The following is a 16,462-nucleotide window of genomic DNA, read 5'->3' on the forward strand; positions in this document are numbered from 1 at the left end:
GAACACCAAACCAGGCACCCTGTCACCTCACAATTATTTAATTCATGGAGAACCTGTGCATATATAAAACCCGCGTTCTGCCTATCTCCTCCATCCCCCGACAACCGTATGAACCGGAATGCAAAACGGAGCTTCGCTAAATGGCACGGAATCAAAAGCTAAATTTTCAAATGCACATGAGTTAGTAGAACAGACCTCAGAATGACAAGGTGACAGATGCCCTTGGGGAAAGGATAGTGTTTCAAGAGCTCCTCTTTCCAGCAAACAACAGAGGTCTGGATGTAATAACATGTGTCAGCACAATGACTAGAGGAAAAACAAGACAAAAAGAGCTGAAGTTAGAGGTTAATTGTTCTTGCTACTCAAAGGATTAATAAATACATGAAGATGTGAGGAAAAGAGGCAGAATTTTATCTGGCAGATTCTTTCTGCAACGATGAATGTATAGACATTCCCACCCCCAAAAAACCCTGCAGAACCCTTATTTAGAAAGTCCCCCCCCCCAATAATACAATCCTGTTCTTGCCTACTTGGCTGGTAAATCTCATTGTTTTCACTGGAACTTATTCACTGGTTAGTGTGTATTGTATTGTATTGTATTGTATTGTATTGTATTGTATTGTATTGTATTGTATTGTAAGTGCATGATATAACCTTATAGTCACTCTCCATTTAAGAAAAAAAGGGACTACTACCTCACTCTGCAAAGTTCCTGATAAAAGTTCCTCCTTCAACACAAGAGGGAGGAGCTATTCAAAGAATTCTGTCGTTAGGGCATATGTCTTCTCCTATGCATTTTGGTAATATCCTGACAAGCCTGATCCAAGGCAAAGCCCAACCTACTAAATCTTAAAGCAGTCTCTCTCTTCTCTTCCAGAACCTGTTACCTAGCATCCCCTGCTGAACAGGCTTATCTTACTATATAATATAATTGTACATCTGTTGCCATGCTGCTGCAGTTCAGGTGGCTGCCAATAGCTGCAGTGGCAACAACAGAACAGTAGACAGGCAAGCGGGGGGGGGGGCAGGTGGCCCTGGTGAATATCGCTGGCATGGGTTTGGTCAGGTGTAAAAGGAAGTATGGGATGGCCATACTTGATGGATGGGGGGGGGGGGTTTGATGAGTGGAGTGAGCAGGAGCAGGAGCCCCTAGTAACATTATAATAATACAAGGCCTTGTGGCAATCACAGACATCAGAGAACGTATCTTCCTTTTAAACACAAAGCTAACCAAATTTATATAATGTCCCCACATTTTCCTTCCCTTAATATCTTTAAAACCCCTTTCCACCCCATGTGTATACTCAGAAAGCCATAATGACTAGACCAGGAGTGGGCAACCATTTTTCTGTCAAGAACCACATTCCCTTGAGGTTAACCTGTCAGTGGTCAAAAGCTGGTGGTGGGTAGAGACAGAGACAAAACTGTTCTGGATTAACTAATTCAGAATAAATACCACTCTTTTTAAATCTTCACCATGGCTACCTCAGATTAGAATTTCCTACCCTATGTAGCTCTAGTCAGAAGTAAGCATGACTGTGTCTGATTACTGTGGTACCTCGGGTTAAGTACTTAATTTGTTCTGGATGTCTGTTCTTAACCTGAAACTGTTCTTAACCTGAAGCACCACTTTAGCTAATGGGGCCTCCTGCTGCTGCCGCGCCACCACCGTGCGATTTCTGTTCTCATCCTGAAGCAAAGTTCTTAACCCGAGGTACTATTTCTGGGTTAGTGGAGTCTGTAACCTGAAGCGTATGTAACCCGAGGTACCACTGTACTCTCAAATAAGTATTCAGAGCTTCCACCTCCCAGTTCAACAAACCACAGCTACTGCTCTGGAAAGGAAGTGAGAGTAATTCCTTTCTGACTTCAGTCAAAGACCACATGTGGCTCCTGGGCCACAGGTTGCCCATCTGTGACCTAGAGTCGCTTCACACCCAAAGAAGTATAAGAGATATTACTGAACGGTGAGCTTTCCTTAGCTGGATTCAGGACTAGTTCATACTGACAAGCCCTCAGTGAGAATTCTGAAAAGCTCACCACCAGTTCCCTCACTTGGAGTGCTGATATGTGCACATTGATGGTGTCACGGAAATGCTCATTATCATACTGATCCCTGAGAAATGTAGTTTGGCTTCTCTTGCCCAGCAAGGAAGCAAAATAAATAAAATAAACAATGCATAATTTCATAAAATTCTATCGTGTCCCCCTTTAAATTCACCTTTAAAAAGTCCCAAATGCTGCAACCTTTCCTCATAGTGGTTGCCCTTTTCTGAACCTTTTCCAATTCTACAATATCCTTTCTGAGGTGAGGTGGCCAAAAATGTACACAGAGTTCCAGATGCAGCCACGCCACAGATTTGTGTAATACCATTGTGATATATACTGACCCAGGTAATTATAAACTTCAGCAACATTAGTAGCCGGTACACAGTTACACAATTGTGGTAAACATATAAGACAGGAAAGGGAGTCACACAAATGACTTCCACCCAATTTCAGTTGTTCTGTGTGTGTTCACTGTGAGTTCCAATTTGTTAATGTGTTTTCCTTTTGCACGTTATAGGCTTATATCCTGGTTAAATATTGCTTCAACCGCAGGACATCCATGGCGCCACATGCAGCATGAACTGGGTCCCTGCAGCTAAACTTCCTAACAAATTCTAGCATGTCGCTTGTTTCCTCAGTAATTTACCAGGCTGAATAACCATCCCTTCCTGAGCTGAATATTAAATTAAAGCAAATGAAAGCCAGGCAATGCAGCAAAGATAACAATGTAATAGTTGCAATACCTGCCACTTTACAAAAATAAATATTCTTAATCAAGTGGAAACACCTGCTAAGACAATACGAACACCAAGGCATTTGATAACAAAATAAACACAGTCCGATTTTGTCAGCGTGAGCCTAAGGGTGCTTTTGCAGAGAGGAGATGAAATCAGAAGCACAGATGAGTTGTGTTTCCAAGGCAATGTGCAGTGAGTTGAGCCTCTCCCTCTCTCCATCTGCCCCTCGTTCTCCATGGTGTCTACACATTTGGGATATATGCAATACCCTCATCACCCAGTCCCCCACAGCTTTGCCAGGCTGCTGCCCTCAGGGATGCAAAAGCAACAGCCCGCATGAATTATAATAACTGTAATAGAAACAGTGCTCATTCCAAAGTCAAACCTGCTTAGCCTGGCCTCCTGCACGGCATGCAGTGAGCAGCACTGCCTCTTGGTGTCTGCAAATCCAGTACAGACATCTGCACAAGGGAAGCCCTTGCTTACCCAGCTGATAAGTCATAGTCAACGTTTGACTGTTAGGACAGGCTTGGGCAGGACTGGAACTTAGAGGGGAGGGGTGTTATGTACTGAGTTGAATAGGATTCAGAATGCAGCAGTCTGATTGGTCCTAGAACAATAGGATTCAGAATGCAGCAGTCTGATTGGTCCTAGAACAATGGAGCAGTATGATTGGTCCGCAGGAGCCGCCCAATCCAGCTCCAGGTGAAAGTGATCCGCAACCTGATTGGCCTATAGGAGAATCCCAGAATTAGCCAATCACGTGCGGCCCACTTTGTAAATAATGTATATAGAGAGCATGAAATCCACACTCGACTCCGAGTATATTTCAGTATGTGTGAAGATTGAATTTTTAAAATCCATCTCTGCGAGGCTTCTACAGAATCTACAAACTCCTATCTGTAACAATGTCAACTTCAGAAAACAGAGAAAAGCACACAGAATATGGGAACCTGTGCTTTTAGTATCTCTCTTTAGTATCCTTCCTGGCATCCACACCTGAACAAATTTTCTATGTAAAGTTCATTGCATGGCTGTGTCCCCTGTTTTGAAACATTATTCATTACTGTCCTGTAATGAAAATCTAAGTGTGGGCTGATTGTGCCTTCCAGTGGCTGTGATTCTTCAGCCAAAATACTTGACTGGTTTTTTTAACATGTTTGCTGAAGTGCTGGAGCAGGAAGAGCCATGGGCACCTATAGTAGCAGGGGGAGGAGTAAAGAGTAAGCAGATTTACATTTTCAGAGAGGCTGCCCAGTCATTGGACTCTTGGCTGGATGGCAAGTAAACCTGAGGGAAAGTATCTAGTATGCATATTAATTGGCACCACTCTATCCAAAGAGATGACCATGAGTCCAAAATGCATGCTCACTATGAAAGTCTACAAATCCCAATCAGGAAAACCAAAACAGTTGCCAAGCCTCTGTTTACTTAGAGCAGGCATGGCCAAACTTGGCCCTCCAGATGTTTGGGGGCTACAACTCCCATCATTCCTAGCTAACAGAACCAGTCGTCAGGGATGATGGGAATTGTAGTCCCAAAACATCTGGAGGGCCAAGTTTGGCCATGCCTGACTTAGATCGAAGCTAATAACCAGTTAGAAAAGTGCTTTGAATACACACACAGGGAGAGCGTCTCTGAAGCAATGCAAAGTACTAAATGCCAATTAATATTTTTAAAGAGATTGCTTTGTGCCCAGTAATTTTTAATACCCTTGATCAACACTGGCTGAAGTATTGAGACCAATACTAGATACAATACAACTGGCAACATATGCCAAACATATTGGGAGCCAACTGATGGTATGATCCTCCCTCTATTGTGTGGGCAGGGTGGTCCCTCCCCCTACCTGGCCTGATCACCTTGGCAACGCCTCCCCAGGCGGCATTGGGCAACTGGCTGAGGTAGGCGGAGACCTCCAAGTATCCCACCTGGGGAGGGCGAAGCCAAGCCTGTGCTAATGGTGCCACATAGAGTCCAGGGGGCTGTGCCTGACCACGCAAAGGGCGCTCCCCATTTAATGTGGGGAGCGGTCATTGTTTATTCAAAAAGTCGATTAAAGAGACTTTGATGCAAAGGGAAAGTTGGCATTCTGGCAAACTTCCAAATCACAGGGTCAAGTTGGCATTTTCTTTTCAAGCATTGTTATTTAGAGTTTTTCAGCCTGAAATGTGGTGGAAGGTATTCTCCTTTTTCTAGCGCTTGTCCAATGACAATAAGTTTACATTTCCTTTGCGGTGAAGGATAACACCAAATGGAATAAGATCTGACGCTTTCTCTTTTCATCTAGATGGTGGCATTTCTGAGTCTTGCAGACTCTGGGAGAGCTACAGAAACACATTGTACTTGATTCATCTGTGAGGATTTGATGGACATGGACTGCAAATAACAACAATTGAGGCACAGCAGACACAATGCAATGATGTAATTCCATTAGCATTTTGAAAGGAAAATTCAGGTAATTCTATTAAAATATAATACAACAGCATACTACCATTAACGTATACACTGAAGAGGGAAACCATTAAGTGAATGTCATATACCAGAACAGATTAGTGTGTCCTCAATCCCACCATGTCCACGTACCCTTTATAAATTATACTCCTCCTGCACTGCACCATTAAGAGGAGCCACAATTTTTTTTGTACCTAATCCCCATTTTGAAACAAAGAAGTCTGGCAATACGACTATGAGCTCTGAAACAGAATGGGTAGCAAGGTCTATGCCAAAGGCAAATTTAAAGCATACTCACTGATATAAAATGATTTAAGTAAGTCATGTCTAAGTTTTCAGTTCATGGTTTCAATGGGCCTACTCTTGAGTATGGCTTAGCTGGATACACACCAATATATTTAGAATTACCCACAGATTTCAGGAAATAGGGGATTGGTCCACCTCACTGGCAATTGCGGGTATGGAAGAACCTAGCCACAATGGGAATGGGGAGAGTTGGTCCTTTTTTACACAAATGTTTTCTGCCAAAGGTAGATAGTCACTTTCATCAAAAAGACCCTGCCCAGATCATCACCATCGTTCATGGATATTCAAGAAAAACATATGACACTGTGATACCACACGTCTCTAAATTAGTGCTTAATGGATAGTTTCATTTGGTTAAAATTAAATTCTTGCTGCCTCAATAGCCTACCCAGTAATCTTTATTTCACAGTTGGGTTGTTGCCTATTGTGGAAATATTAAAAGAAAGGATGAAAATATGTATTATATTCACCCGCGTATTAAACTAGAGCTACCTTTGCTTTTTTCGCCTTTTTCCTTTTCAACCTGTGGATTCCTCTTAAGCTCAGTGTTTCCTAATCAGTATCTGCCAGGTATCTGTTCATCTGTGTTCTACTTGCTATCTCCAGAAGACCAAAGAAAAACCTCTAATGGACTTAGGAGGAAAGAACTTGGCTAAGCCAAGTATCTCTTGTTAACACGACAAGTGGAACAAGTAATTAATTATTATTATTTGAGCTTCAAAGCAGTTATACTTGAGGGTCGCAGGTAGAGAACTGAACCAGAAGTCAAGTATTTTCTTTTGAACATTTATGGAAGCTCATTGTTTAGGAAAATGCTGACATGTAGGTGGTAAAACTGGACTTCAAAGAGTTCATTATTTAAAAGTGATTATATATATATATATATATATATATAGTGCTTTTTTATTTAAAAATGTTTAGGGGTACTCTCATTTTGACTCAAGAAAATCACCATTTTATAATTTAAGTTGGGAAAAATAAATACAGTAAATAGACAAAAGTACAAAGATTCACAAAATGTTTAGGGGTATGTGTAGCCCTGTGTCCCCCCCCCCCGAAAAGCACTCTCTCTCTCTCTCTCTCTCTCTCTCTCTCTGAGTGTGTGTGTATAAAGATTATTGCTGATCTATATGCATTTATAAATCTCAGTCCCTCACATCATCACAGCCTCATGTCCTCTCCTCTATTTGGACAAGTTCAGATATATCATTTGGTTAACACTTTTTAATGAAAAGGTAGCCCTTCAGAATTCTTTTAAAAAACTTTTGAGAAGGAAGGAGGGAGGGAGGGGGGCAGAGCTGCTTGTGGCACCCCTGAACATCATTCAAGCCACCCCAGGTACCACGACACACTGGTTGAAAACCTAGGGTGCAGAGAGAGTTAAGAGGTAAACAGCAGTAAGCTGTGGGCTGGAGAGAAAGGGGTCAGAGAGCAATGTTAGAGAGCAATGTGGGTCTACTTAAATCCAAGGATGCTGGGGCTATGGAAGAAGCCTCTTGGAGTATGAAATGTGCCTGTTCATTGTAGGCTCAAGTTGTATATATGTGTAAATAAAGACACCACAGCCTCCACTGTGCCTCATTTCTTAAAAGGAAACACAGAACCTAAGTAGGCATCCGGTACCCCTGGAATCTCTCACTGCCGTGTAAAACTATTATGTATTCCTCTATATGAAGAACAAAAGTTACTCATCTCACATAAAGTATAAATTCTGGAAAGGACAATCTGATAGCTCCTGTATAGTAATAAACCGCCCCCCCCAAACCATCCTGTCAATCTTCCTGAGAACAGAACCATCTGAAAACAACACGTTCAGCTTGTTCAAACATAAAATGTTAACAAGTATGAATCCACACTTGAGGGATAGCAAAGAGCAATAATGAAAGTGAGATCTAATTGTGGCAGATCAATAAGGTTCCCCGAACAATTTACACTTTTCTTTTCTTGCTTTTTAATATCACTCTTAATTTATTTTCCTTCAGTGCTTTCTACAGCTCCTTTCTGAATAGGGACGGAAAGATGCTGGTTCATTCTCACAGAGTAACAAAGGAGGATTAAAGATTAATTTTCACTTGTCAACTGTGTACAATCTAATTGGATTTAGAACTGAAGGGGCAGTTAAAATCCACATTAGCTAAGTGATTTCTTGAAATTCCATAGCCAGTACAGTCATGAAAGACTGGATTTAGGTATAAAGTGCATTAGACTTCAAATGTTATCTTTGGAAATCGTTAAGCCTCCATTTGTATAATTACTGTAGCCACATGCATACAACTTAAACGAGTGAAGCAAAGACCTCAATCCTCTAGTCTGCAGGCAGGGAAGGAAGTCAACTCATCACCTTGTACGCTAAATATGAAATATGATTCTAAAATATGCTATAGGAAGCAAACTTTCCAGCAAGACTTCTGCACCCGGAGCTGTGTTTTGAAGTGCTGTTCCTAAATAGCCCTGTCTACAGTGCTTTCCATATTCAAATTGTTTGAATGCAAAGCCAAGTACCATCACCCCACCCAAATTATCCTCCATAGAATGCAATTCAAATGAGAAACATACTCTTTTAAGATTTGCAGTTTACAAGCTCCTTTCCCACATCAGAGGTGGTTGTGGGGTGATCTGAAGACACCTGAAGGTGGCCCTGTTCACGGACGTTTTTAATGGTTGATGTTTTATTGTGGTTTCGTTATATTTTGTTGAGAGCCTCCCAGAAACTTATTACCCCTAGAATGTCCTTGTAGTTTTGATTGACAGGCAGCCACCATTTTCACTTGCCAAGAATGTATGTTGCAAGGGATCATTCTGAGGAAAAGAAAGAATTGGCATCCTTCTCTTCTTGTCATCTTTCTGGGGGAATCTGATTGGCCATTGTCAGGAGACACAATAGATTCAATGAGAACCATCAATTTAACAAGAATTTTATTGTTCTTATGATGATACTAATGAAATATTTGAAGTCACCTGCATATGTTTGGGTTTTTGATATAAGTGTCTGCTTTATAGGGTTTGCGCCTATAGAGGTTTGTAAAGAAACCTTCAGAGACTGAGGATGAGGACATAGGATTTTGGGTGAAGGGGAACCTCACTGGAATGTTCTCACAGCTCTGATAGCCTGGCAGCTGCCATTTTCTTTTTAGCTGTCATATTTGAGCACTCCTCTCAATATCCAGCTGTAAAGGGATATTTACAGACCTCTCTTCTGTGGTCTCCTAAGCATTTTAAAACTTAAGCTAAAGACCTTCCCCACAAAAGAAAAATGAAAATTATACAGGCATGAAGTCAGACATTATATTTGTCTCCAGCCTATTGCCCACTAGCTTCACTGAATAAAGATGTAACTTTCTACTGTTGTGGAAATGTAAAGGATTCTTCAGCCCCACTTTTGAAAGGGAGACAGTATGTCACTGTGGTCAGTTTACAGAGTCCTCATTGCTTTGATACCTATCGTTGCAATACATTCCATTTGATACAACCAACTGTGCATCAAAATCCAGAAATGGCCAGATTAAGAAAATGTTTAAAATACAGGCAAGAAACATTTAAATGTATCATGACAAAGGACACGATTGCTTTCGCTGTATTTTTAGCTGGCTCTGAATTTGATCGTTTCTGTACTCTTGGTTTCCCCCCACCCCCCATACATAGGAATAATTCTTAACTGAGCAAGATCACTGAATCATCTTAGCACAGTCATTACACCCCTAATTTTAATACATAAACAAGACAATGTAGATCTATAGAGATGAGGAAGACACTACATTTCAAAATAAAAATTATTGTGCCCATAATATACCCTGATATACGTATGAATAATAAAACCAAGGGATTGTCAAAGTGTATATTCCATAGATTTGTATGATAAAAACATATAAAAAGAACACACCTCTCTAAGGCAAAATAATACTCTATCAAACAAAAACCAAGGGGAAGACAGTGCATCTCCTTTTTAAAATTACACAATAAATCTGCAGTGCTTTATGATTTGGTATCAATGTGCTATTCATTCCATAGTAGACATAATTTCTGAATAGCAGGGGAACTGAATTAGAACAGTGGGGAGGGGGCCAAGAATTAATCACCCACCCTCTGTTTCAGGACCTCATGATTATTCCTCAGGAACAGTCATGTTTCTGGCCAGCTTTATGGTTCTGCACACCCAGGGACTACTTGTCTATGCAAAATGATGATGGAATCATTCCACTGTAACAGAGAATCAGAGGAGAATGAAAAGCTGCCACAAATCATTGTAGGCATGGAAGGTAAAAAACACCAACACCTCACCAGACTGGAGACCTAAGTGATGTGAAGAGGACATGGAAGGGTCTAAGCATAGGGATGAGGAACCTCTCAGCTTCCAGATGTTGTTGGACTACAATTCCCATCATCCCTAGCCATTGGACAGGCATACTGGGGCAAGATGGGAGTTGGAGCCATTAAATTCTCCACTCCTGGATTAGAATAATGTTGTAAGAATGTAGGCACAACTGAATGCTCTTAAAACAAGACTAGTTTTGTTGGACTCCATCTTGAAGAGCTAATCGTTAAACTATGCTGTGGGTTTCCACCTCCCAGTCTCCCCCCCCCCCCGTATCCCTTTGTCCTCCCCACTGAAAACTGAAATGGTGCACCTGCTAAAAAAAGTAATTTGCCATCCAACTAATAAACAGAGGTCCCTGAAATCTAACACCAAAGGACCGCCATGTATATACACACACAAAAAAACAAATCTTAGTGTTACTTACCACTGTGAAATTCATTACTTTCAGTATCCATATCGTCATTGCTAAGTTAACAATCATGGTAACCAATAGCAAGAGGACAAAGAAGTATAGGCACCTCTTTCGCCAACCATAAATTCCTACTGGATAAAGCTGAGTGTTTTCTGTTCTGGGCAGATTGTTTTGCTGTGTTGCCAGTATATACTGTTCTCGTGTCATCTATTAAAATAAAATAAAAATAAAAATATCATTAAGTATTTATCTGAATATTCAATCAAATATACCATTTAAATAGGACTATGTCTACAACAATTGTCCCAGGTTTCAACTAATGAACTCCCAAAGGAGTTCTCTCTCTTGTTGGATGGGGTGATTAATTGATTTTCAAGTTTTCACAATCAAATCAAATACACTAGGAAAATAACACACCAGGTTTCCCCCCCTTTAACCATCAATGTTTGCCCCCCTCCCCCACTTTAGCTATATAACACAGGCATAAAGTTTCAGAGAGTTAACACGCATAATGAGAATTAAAGAAGAAACCACACAAAAGAGGATCAAAACTGCAGACATATCTGAATTAATATTTCACACACACACACAGACCCCGAAGCACTTTACAAGTGTTCTGCTTCCGGAAACACTTTCCACGTGGAACTGTCTGCAAAATATCCCTTCCCCAGTCTTCAGATTTATCATTTCATCAAATGATGGTGATAATCTGCACGGATCAGCTGAGAAGGGGGCCATGTGTCCTGTAGGTGGCATCCACAGCTACTCACTTTGACCACACCCACAACCTAGAGGGTTGGTCAAGGGTGAATGCAGCTGTCAGGCCATAAACTATATTAATGGACCTATCCAATGTATTTTAAGAGTTTCTTCAAAAAGCTCCTCTCTTAGAGTCCACATGCCAGGAGAACAAGTTTGCTTTTGTATAAGAAGTAGGGCCTTCTTGGTAGTTGTGCCAAACCTGTGGAATGCCCTCCCTTCAAATGTCAAAGAGATAAATAATGACATAACCTTCTGTAGACATCTGAAGGCAGCCCTGTATTAGGACACTTTTCATGTGTGATGTTCTGTTGTTGTTGTTGTTGTTGTTGTGTTTTTATATATTATGTTGGAAGCTGCCAAGAGTGGCTGCAGCAACCCAGCCATATGGGTGGAGTATAATCATCATCAACACCATCCTACAATTTTTTATCACCATGGTAAACAATACAATAGTGCAGGTATCCCCAAACTCAGCCCCCCAGCTGTTTTGGGACTACAACTCCCATGATCCCTAGCTAACAGGACTAGTGGTCAGGGATGATGGGAATTGTAGTCCCAAAACAGCTGGAGGGCCAAGTTTGGGGATGCCTGCAATAGTGCATTATGGCTGCAATCCTAGACACAGTTACTCAGGAGTAAGTCAATAGAACAGAATGGGATTTGCTTCTGATTAGATATGCATAGGATTTTGCTGCAAGGGCATCGTATTTGATTTGCATTAATTTCCACCCATTTGGCAAGCATTTTACAGTGTTGTACCGCTTCCCTGTTCCCACTAGGAGTATCTTTCTCCCTCCCATCATTGGTTGTAATTATACAATACAAATGTGTGTGTGTGTCGTATGTATATATCAGAGCCATATTACAAAGCTGAAAGGAGGGAAGCTAAATTAAAAAGACAAAATAAGATGAATAAATGAAATCTTGGATCCATTAAACTCAATAGGAATCTCAGTGCCTACTTCAGCTCAGACTTCGTTTTACCATATATAATGTTAATGAAAACTTCTGCGTTGCCTTCGAGTGCAAAATAAATGGTTTCCAAAACATCATTTTGCATGAAGAAGTGAAAAACAAGGGAAGAAGTATGTATGAATACGGATGAATTAAATACTCAAGTACTTGCTATACATTTGGCTGGTGTTCAAACACCGCGAAAAACCCTAGTCTGTGTAGATAATCAAGTTCACCTCAATGCACTCTTCTTTTCCCTCCTGCATTGCTCCCATGTGAAAGATTACAATACCACCAACACTCCCTTTTCCCAAGAGCATAATAAGAGCCCTGCCAGATCAGACCAAATCCCCTTTTAACTAACATCCTGTGCTCACTGTGGCCAACCTGATGTGCTGCTGATAAGCTCAGCAGCAGGACCTGAATGCAACACAGTGTTCCCCCAGCCGCAGAAACATAGGGCACTGCCTCACGCTGAGTCAGACCATTCGCTCCTCTGTCTGTTGCAGAGCTGGTTCTTTGCCTCACCTCACAGAAGACACGGCTATAAGCTTAAACAGGATCTTTTTCTTAACAACGTCAGTCATAGCTTGTTAAAGAAGAAGCAAGAAGGAAAGATGAAAGAGAAACCAAAACATGGGTGGTACCAGAGATGAGGCAAATGCTCCCCCAAACAAGCAGCTCATCCCCCTTTCCCCTCCATTGCTAGACTTCTGTCATTAACATATATTGCATACCCTGCAACATTTCTCTTATGAAAATAGGGATGTCCTATTTAATTAAATAATAATAATAATAATAATAATAATAATAATAATAATAATAATAATAATAATACACCACCCATAGGATCCACGGGCTACTTTGGGTCATCTCTCTAAGGTAGTCTATTTTAAAGTTTTTATGTGTTTATGTGTTTATATGCCTATCACACTTTTAAACTTAAAACTTGCTGTATATTGTTTTAAATGTTTGTTTTGCTATTGGGATTGTAGTTCCATTTGTGTTTCTCAAGCTGGTCTCTGACCGTAATAAATTTCATGTGCCCCACCCATTTGACTCGGTTGCCCCAGCCACTCTGGGCAGCTTCCAACATATAGAAACATAATAAAACATTAAACCTTTTTTTAAAAAAACCTTTCCTATACTGGGCTGCCTACAGGTGTCTTCTAAAGGCTGTATAGTTACTTATCTCCTTGGGTCAGGGGTCTCATAACTCCATAGCCTCCAATATTCCTCGGATGAAAACAGGTGTTATGTACTGAAGTTCTCACCCTGGGCCAGCAGGGGGATACTGTAGATAGTTTTCACTCAGGTCCACATATGCAAATAAGGAATTGAAAGTGACGTTCAGTGACTGGATAGTTATAGAAAGTTGTTACTGTTGCATTGTTGTGGTGCTCTATATAAGCAGGCTGGCTGAACCCTTCAGTTCAGTTCTGTTCTGGGCTGTGAATAAACAAGAGCTATCTGAAGAATTGCTGTGTCATCTGATATGTTCACCCACAACTTAACAACAGGGATGTCCTAAGGATTAGCAGGACATTACAGGATCAAGACAGAAGAAACCAGAACGGCTTCTGTAAATCCAGGACTGTCCCTGGAAAATAGGGACACTTGGAGGGTCTGATATTGCTATTTTTTTCTTTCAGACATATTAACAGCTGGGAGGGACGCAACTCACTGGACTTTAGCTTCCATCTTCGCCAACTACCACCTCCAGTTCCTGCAACTGATGGCAATGCCATTTCTTGCATAAAGGGGCATCCTGTGAATAAAATGGTTGTGGGGTTGCATCCTGGCCCCATCTCAGATGTCCAAGCTGCATTTCTTCCAGAATGGGGCCAGAGCCTTTCATTCCTCAATTAGCCTGGGATGCAAGGCCTTAGCTGGGCTCTCTAACATTTACATTGCTCAGAGCTGGCTCTGAATAAAGGTTAATAGTTGAAGCAACTGGGACCAGAAGCAAAGAAATGATGGACTCAGCTACTGGTCCTTTCACTCTCCTCCAGACTCAGGAGGGGGAAAGCAAATGACGCAGATTAAATCTCATGGGGAAAATAGTTCACTGTTCTCAATTAAAACAATTCTAGTCTTCATTTCAAGCTAGTCTCAATACATGGTAATTTAGAAAGTTAATAACTGAGAATGTCAGGGCACATGTATTCACTAGATTGCTAATCTTCTGGTATTTAGCAAAAATTGCTTTAATGATTTCTGGATTAACTTTTACGGTATCCCTTCATTTCCGCATCCTTTTATTCTAACAAAAATTTATGATCTGTTCAGTATGCACACCTGCATTTTTTCCTCGTACAAAAATGGTTCAATATTAATGACCGGCAAAAATGAAATGAAAGACTTCTGTTGTTTTAGAGCCATTTTCCTCATTAACAAGACACGATACAATTAATGTTTTCGACCTTTCAATGTAAGAAACGATGTCTCAAATTTAAGGAACAAACCAATAAGCATATGCTCTCTCTCTCCAAAGTGCTAACACATGCTGTTTATGTATCAAACATTTGCCGTATTTCCAAACAAGTCCACCCAAACAGGAAATGTTATCCTTTCTGCAACAAGCAAGATGTATTCAATTACTGTATCGGTTAAAAGGCAATTGGGGCAGAGAAAGGAGCCATGGTGGGAATGGAATTTTCTTTTAGCAATGATGCTTGGAGCCACTGAAGCTGGTAAGGCAGAAGTAGAGGGACCAAAAGTAGGCGGAGCCAATGTCCAGGGGAGCCACCACCTGACTGGCTGCGAGTTACGGTATACACCTGCAGGTGGGGTCTGGCTTGAGGAAAGGTTTGAGGGTGGTGGGGCAGTCAGTGCCCCATTCATCCCAATGGACCAGCTTCTACCTTTGAGAGATTGTCATAAAACAATTAGGAAAATGCAAGCTGCGATGAGGCCGGCACACAAAGCCCTTTCTCAAGAGAATATAAGGAAGGGCAGAGTGAATACTGCATTACTTCAGGGGAAATTGCTTTGCAATAATATTAATATTATGCGACTGCACACAAACTGGAAATTTTCAATTAAACAATGACAGATTTTCATGAGAGAAAGAGAGAGAGAGAGAGAGAGAGAGAGAGAGAGAGAGATTGTTGCAGAAAGCGTGTTCTCCCTGAGAGAGAGCACGTGTTGCGGTGGGGGCCAGCCAGTGGCGTAGCGTGGGTTGTCAGCACCCGGGGCAAGGCAAGTAATTTGCGCCCCCTAACCTGTGGATTTGCGGCCCCTAACCCGTGGATTTGCGCCCCCTAACCCTCAGATGTTGCGCCCGGTGCGGCCGGCACCCCCTGCACCCCCCACGCTACGCCACTGGGGCCAGCAGGCCACCCCACTGTTGCTGGGCAGATACGTTTGGATGGCCACAGGCAGTGATTGGGTAATTCGAGTCTCTGGGGAGATTTTGAAGTTACCAATTTGGAGGAGGGGTCAAAGGTTTTAAATACTGGACACGCAGCTTTGGGTGTCCTCTTGGGCTGCGTGCACCGGATCACCCGCCCACCCTCCCTGAATTGGGGGGGGTTCTTTGCTTGACCTTGCTATGCCTGTCATGGGGTCGCCTGCTGTTGGGGCAGGGGCCTGGTAGGAATTTTGTCCATTTGGCTGATGACATTTGGTTTTTGCCTACTGTGTAGCAAATCGTCACAACTTGTAAGGTTGGCGGTTAGGCATTGGTTAAAATTGGTTGGTGGAGGGGTAAGTGCCTACCCCTCCAATGGTGGTGCTGCAAGGGAATTCCGTTAAAGGAATCCAGGGACTTGCCATCCTTTTGTCCAAGTCCCTGGCATCGGGCTTGGGCCATGCAAGCCCCCAGGAGCATGCAGGTGAGAAGTGAGGGTCTGATGCCCTGCTTCATTTCTCCCCAATATTGTTTTCCCTGACTGGCTTCCGCTGGAATCTGGAAGTCAGTTCTGTCCCTGGGGCAAGGACAGATAGTCGTAACCAATGCCTAAGCAACCACTCACGTGTGTGTATTTAAATAAAGTTGTGGCCAAAGTCATGCTAAAAACCTTAAACAAAAATTTATGTGTGAAGTGTGAGTTTGTTTGGGGTGGCTTGGGGACCTCGACACGCAACTGTGGAGAACTAGATTTAAGATTGGAGAAATGAGAAACTTGAGGTACCAAAATTAATAGGTTTCTCTATCCTTGGCTGCCATGCTTCCACTGCCACTCCATCATTTTCCTCAGGTGCTATAATAATTTCTGCAGTGCTGTAAGTGACTTCTCAAACACAAGTTGGACCAGCTGAATTTTTGCTATGAGGTGAATTTCCAGTTGGGGAGAGTTCAGAACTGTGAACTTCCTCCCCACTCCTTCAAAAAAGCTCACCCCTTTTAAAGTTGGGCCCAATAACTTTTAGGTTTGGGTCCAGTCACTAGCCATCCCTTCCCTGCCAGTTAACTTGCTTCTTAAGCAAAAGTTTTTGCTTTTACTAACTAACAGGTATAACCACCAGCAG

The 16,462-nt window shown here is 41.9% G+C and overlaps 1 protein-coding gene across 2 annotated transcripts in view; it reads right to left on the bottom strand.

The window, feature by feature from the left end:
- Positions 1-16,462, bottom strand: part of SGCZ (sarcoglycan zeta) — a 561,235-nt gene that overhangs the window by 206,542 nt on the left and 338,231 nt on the right. For both annotated transcript variants that reach the window (XM_083458437.1, XM_083458436.1), the window contains exon 2: positions 10,286-10,480. In XM_083458437.1, coding sequence (XP_083314563.1) covers positions 10,286-10,480 — 195 coding nt within the window. The remainder of the gene's footprint in view (positions 1-10,285; positions 10,481-16,462) is intronic.

The sequence above is a fragment of the Podarcis tiliguerta genome, assembly GCF_965153285.1.
Source record: "Podarcis tiliguerta genome assembly, chromosome: 9".
NCBI lineage: Eukaryota > Metazoa > Chordata > Lepidosauria > Squamata > Lacertidae > Podarcis > Podarcis tiliguerta.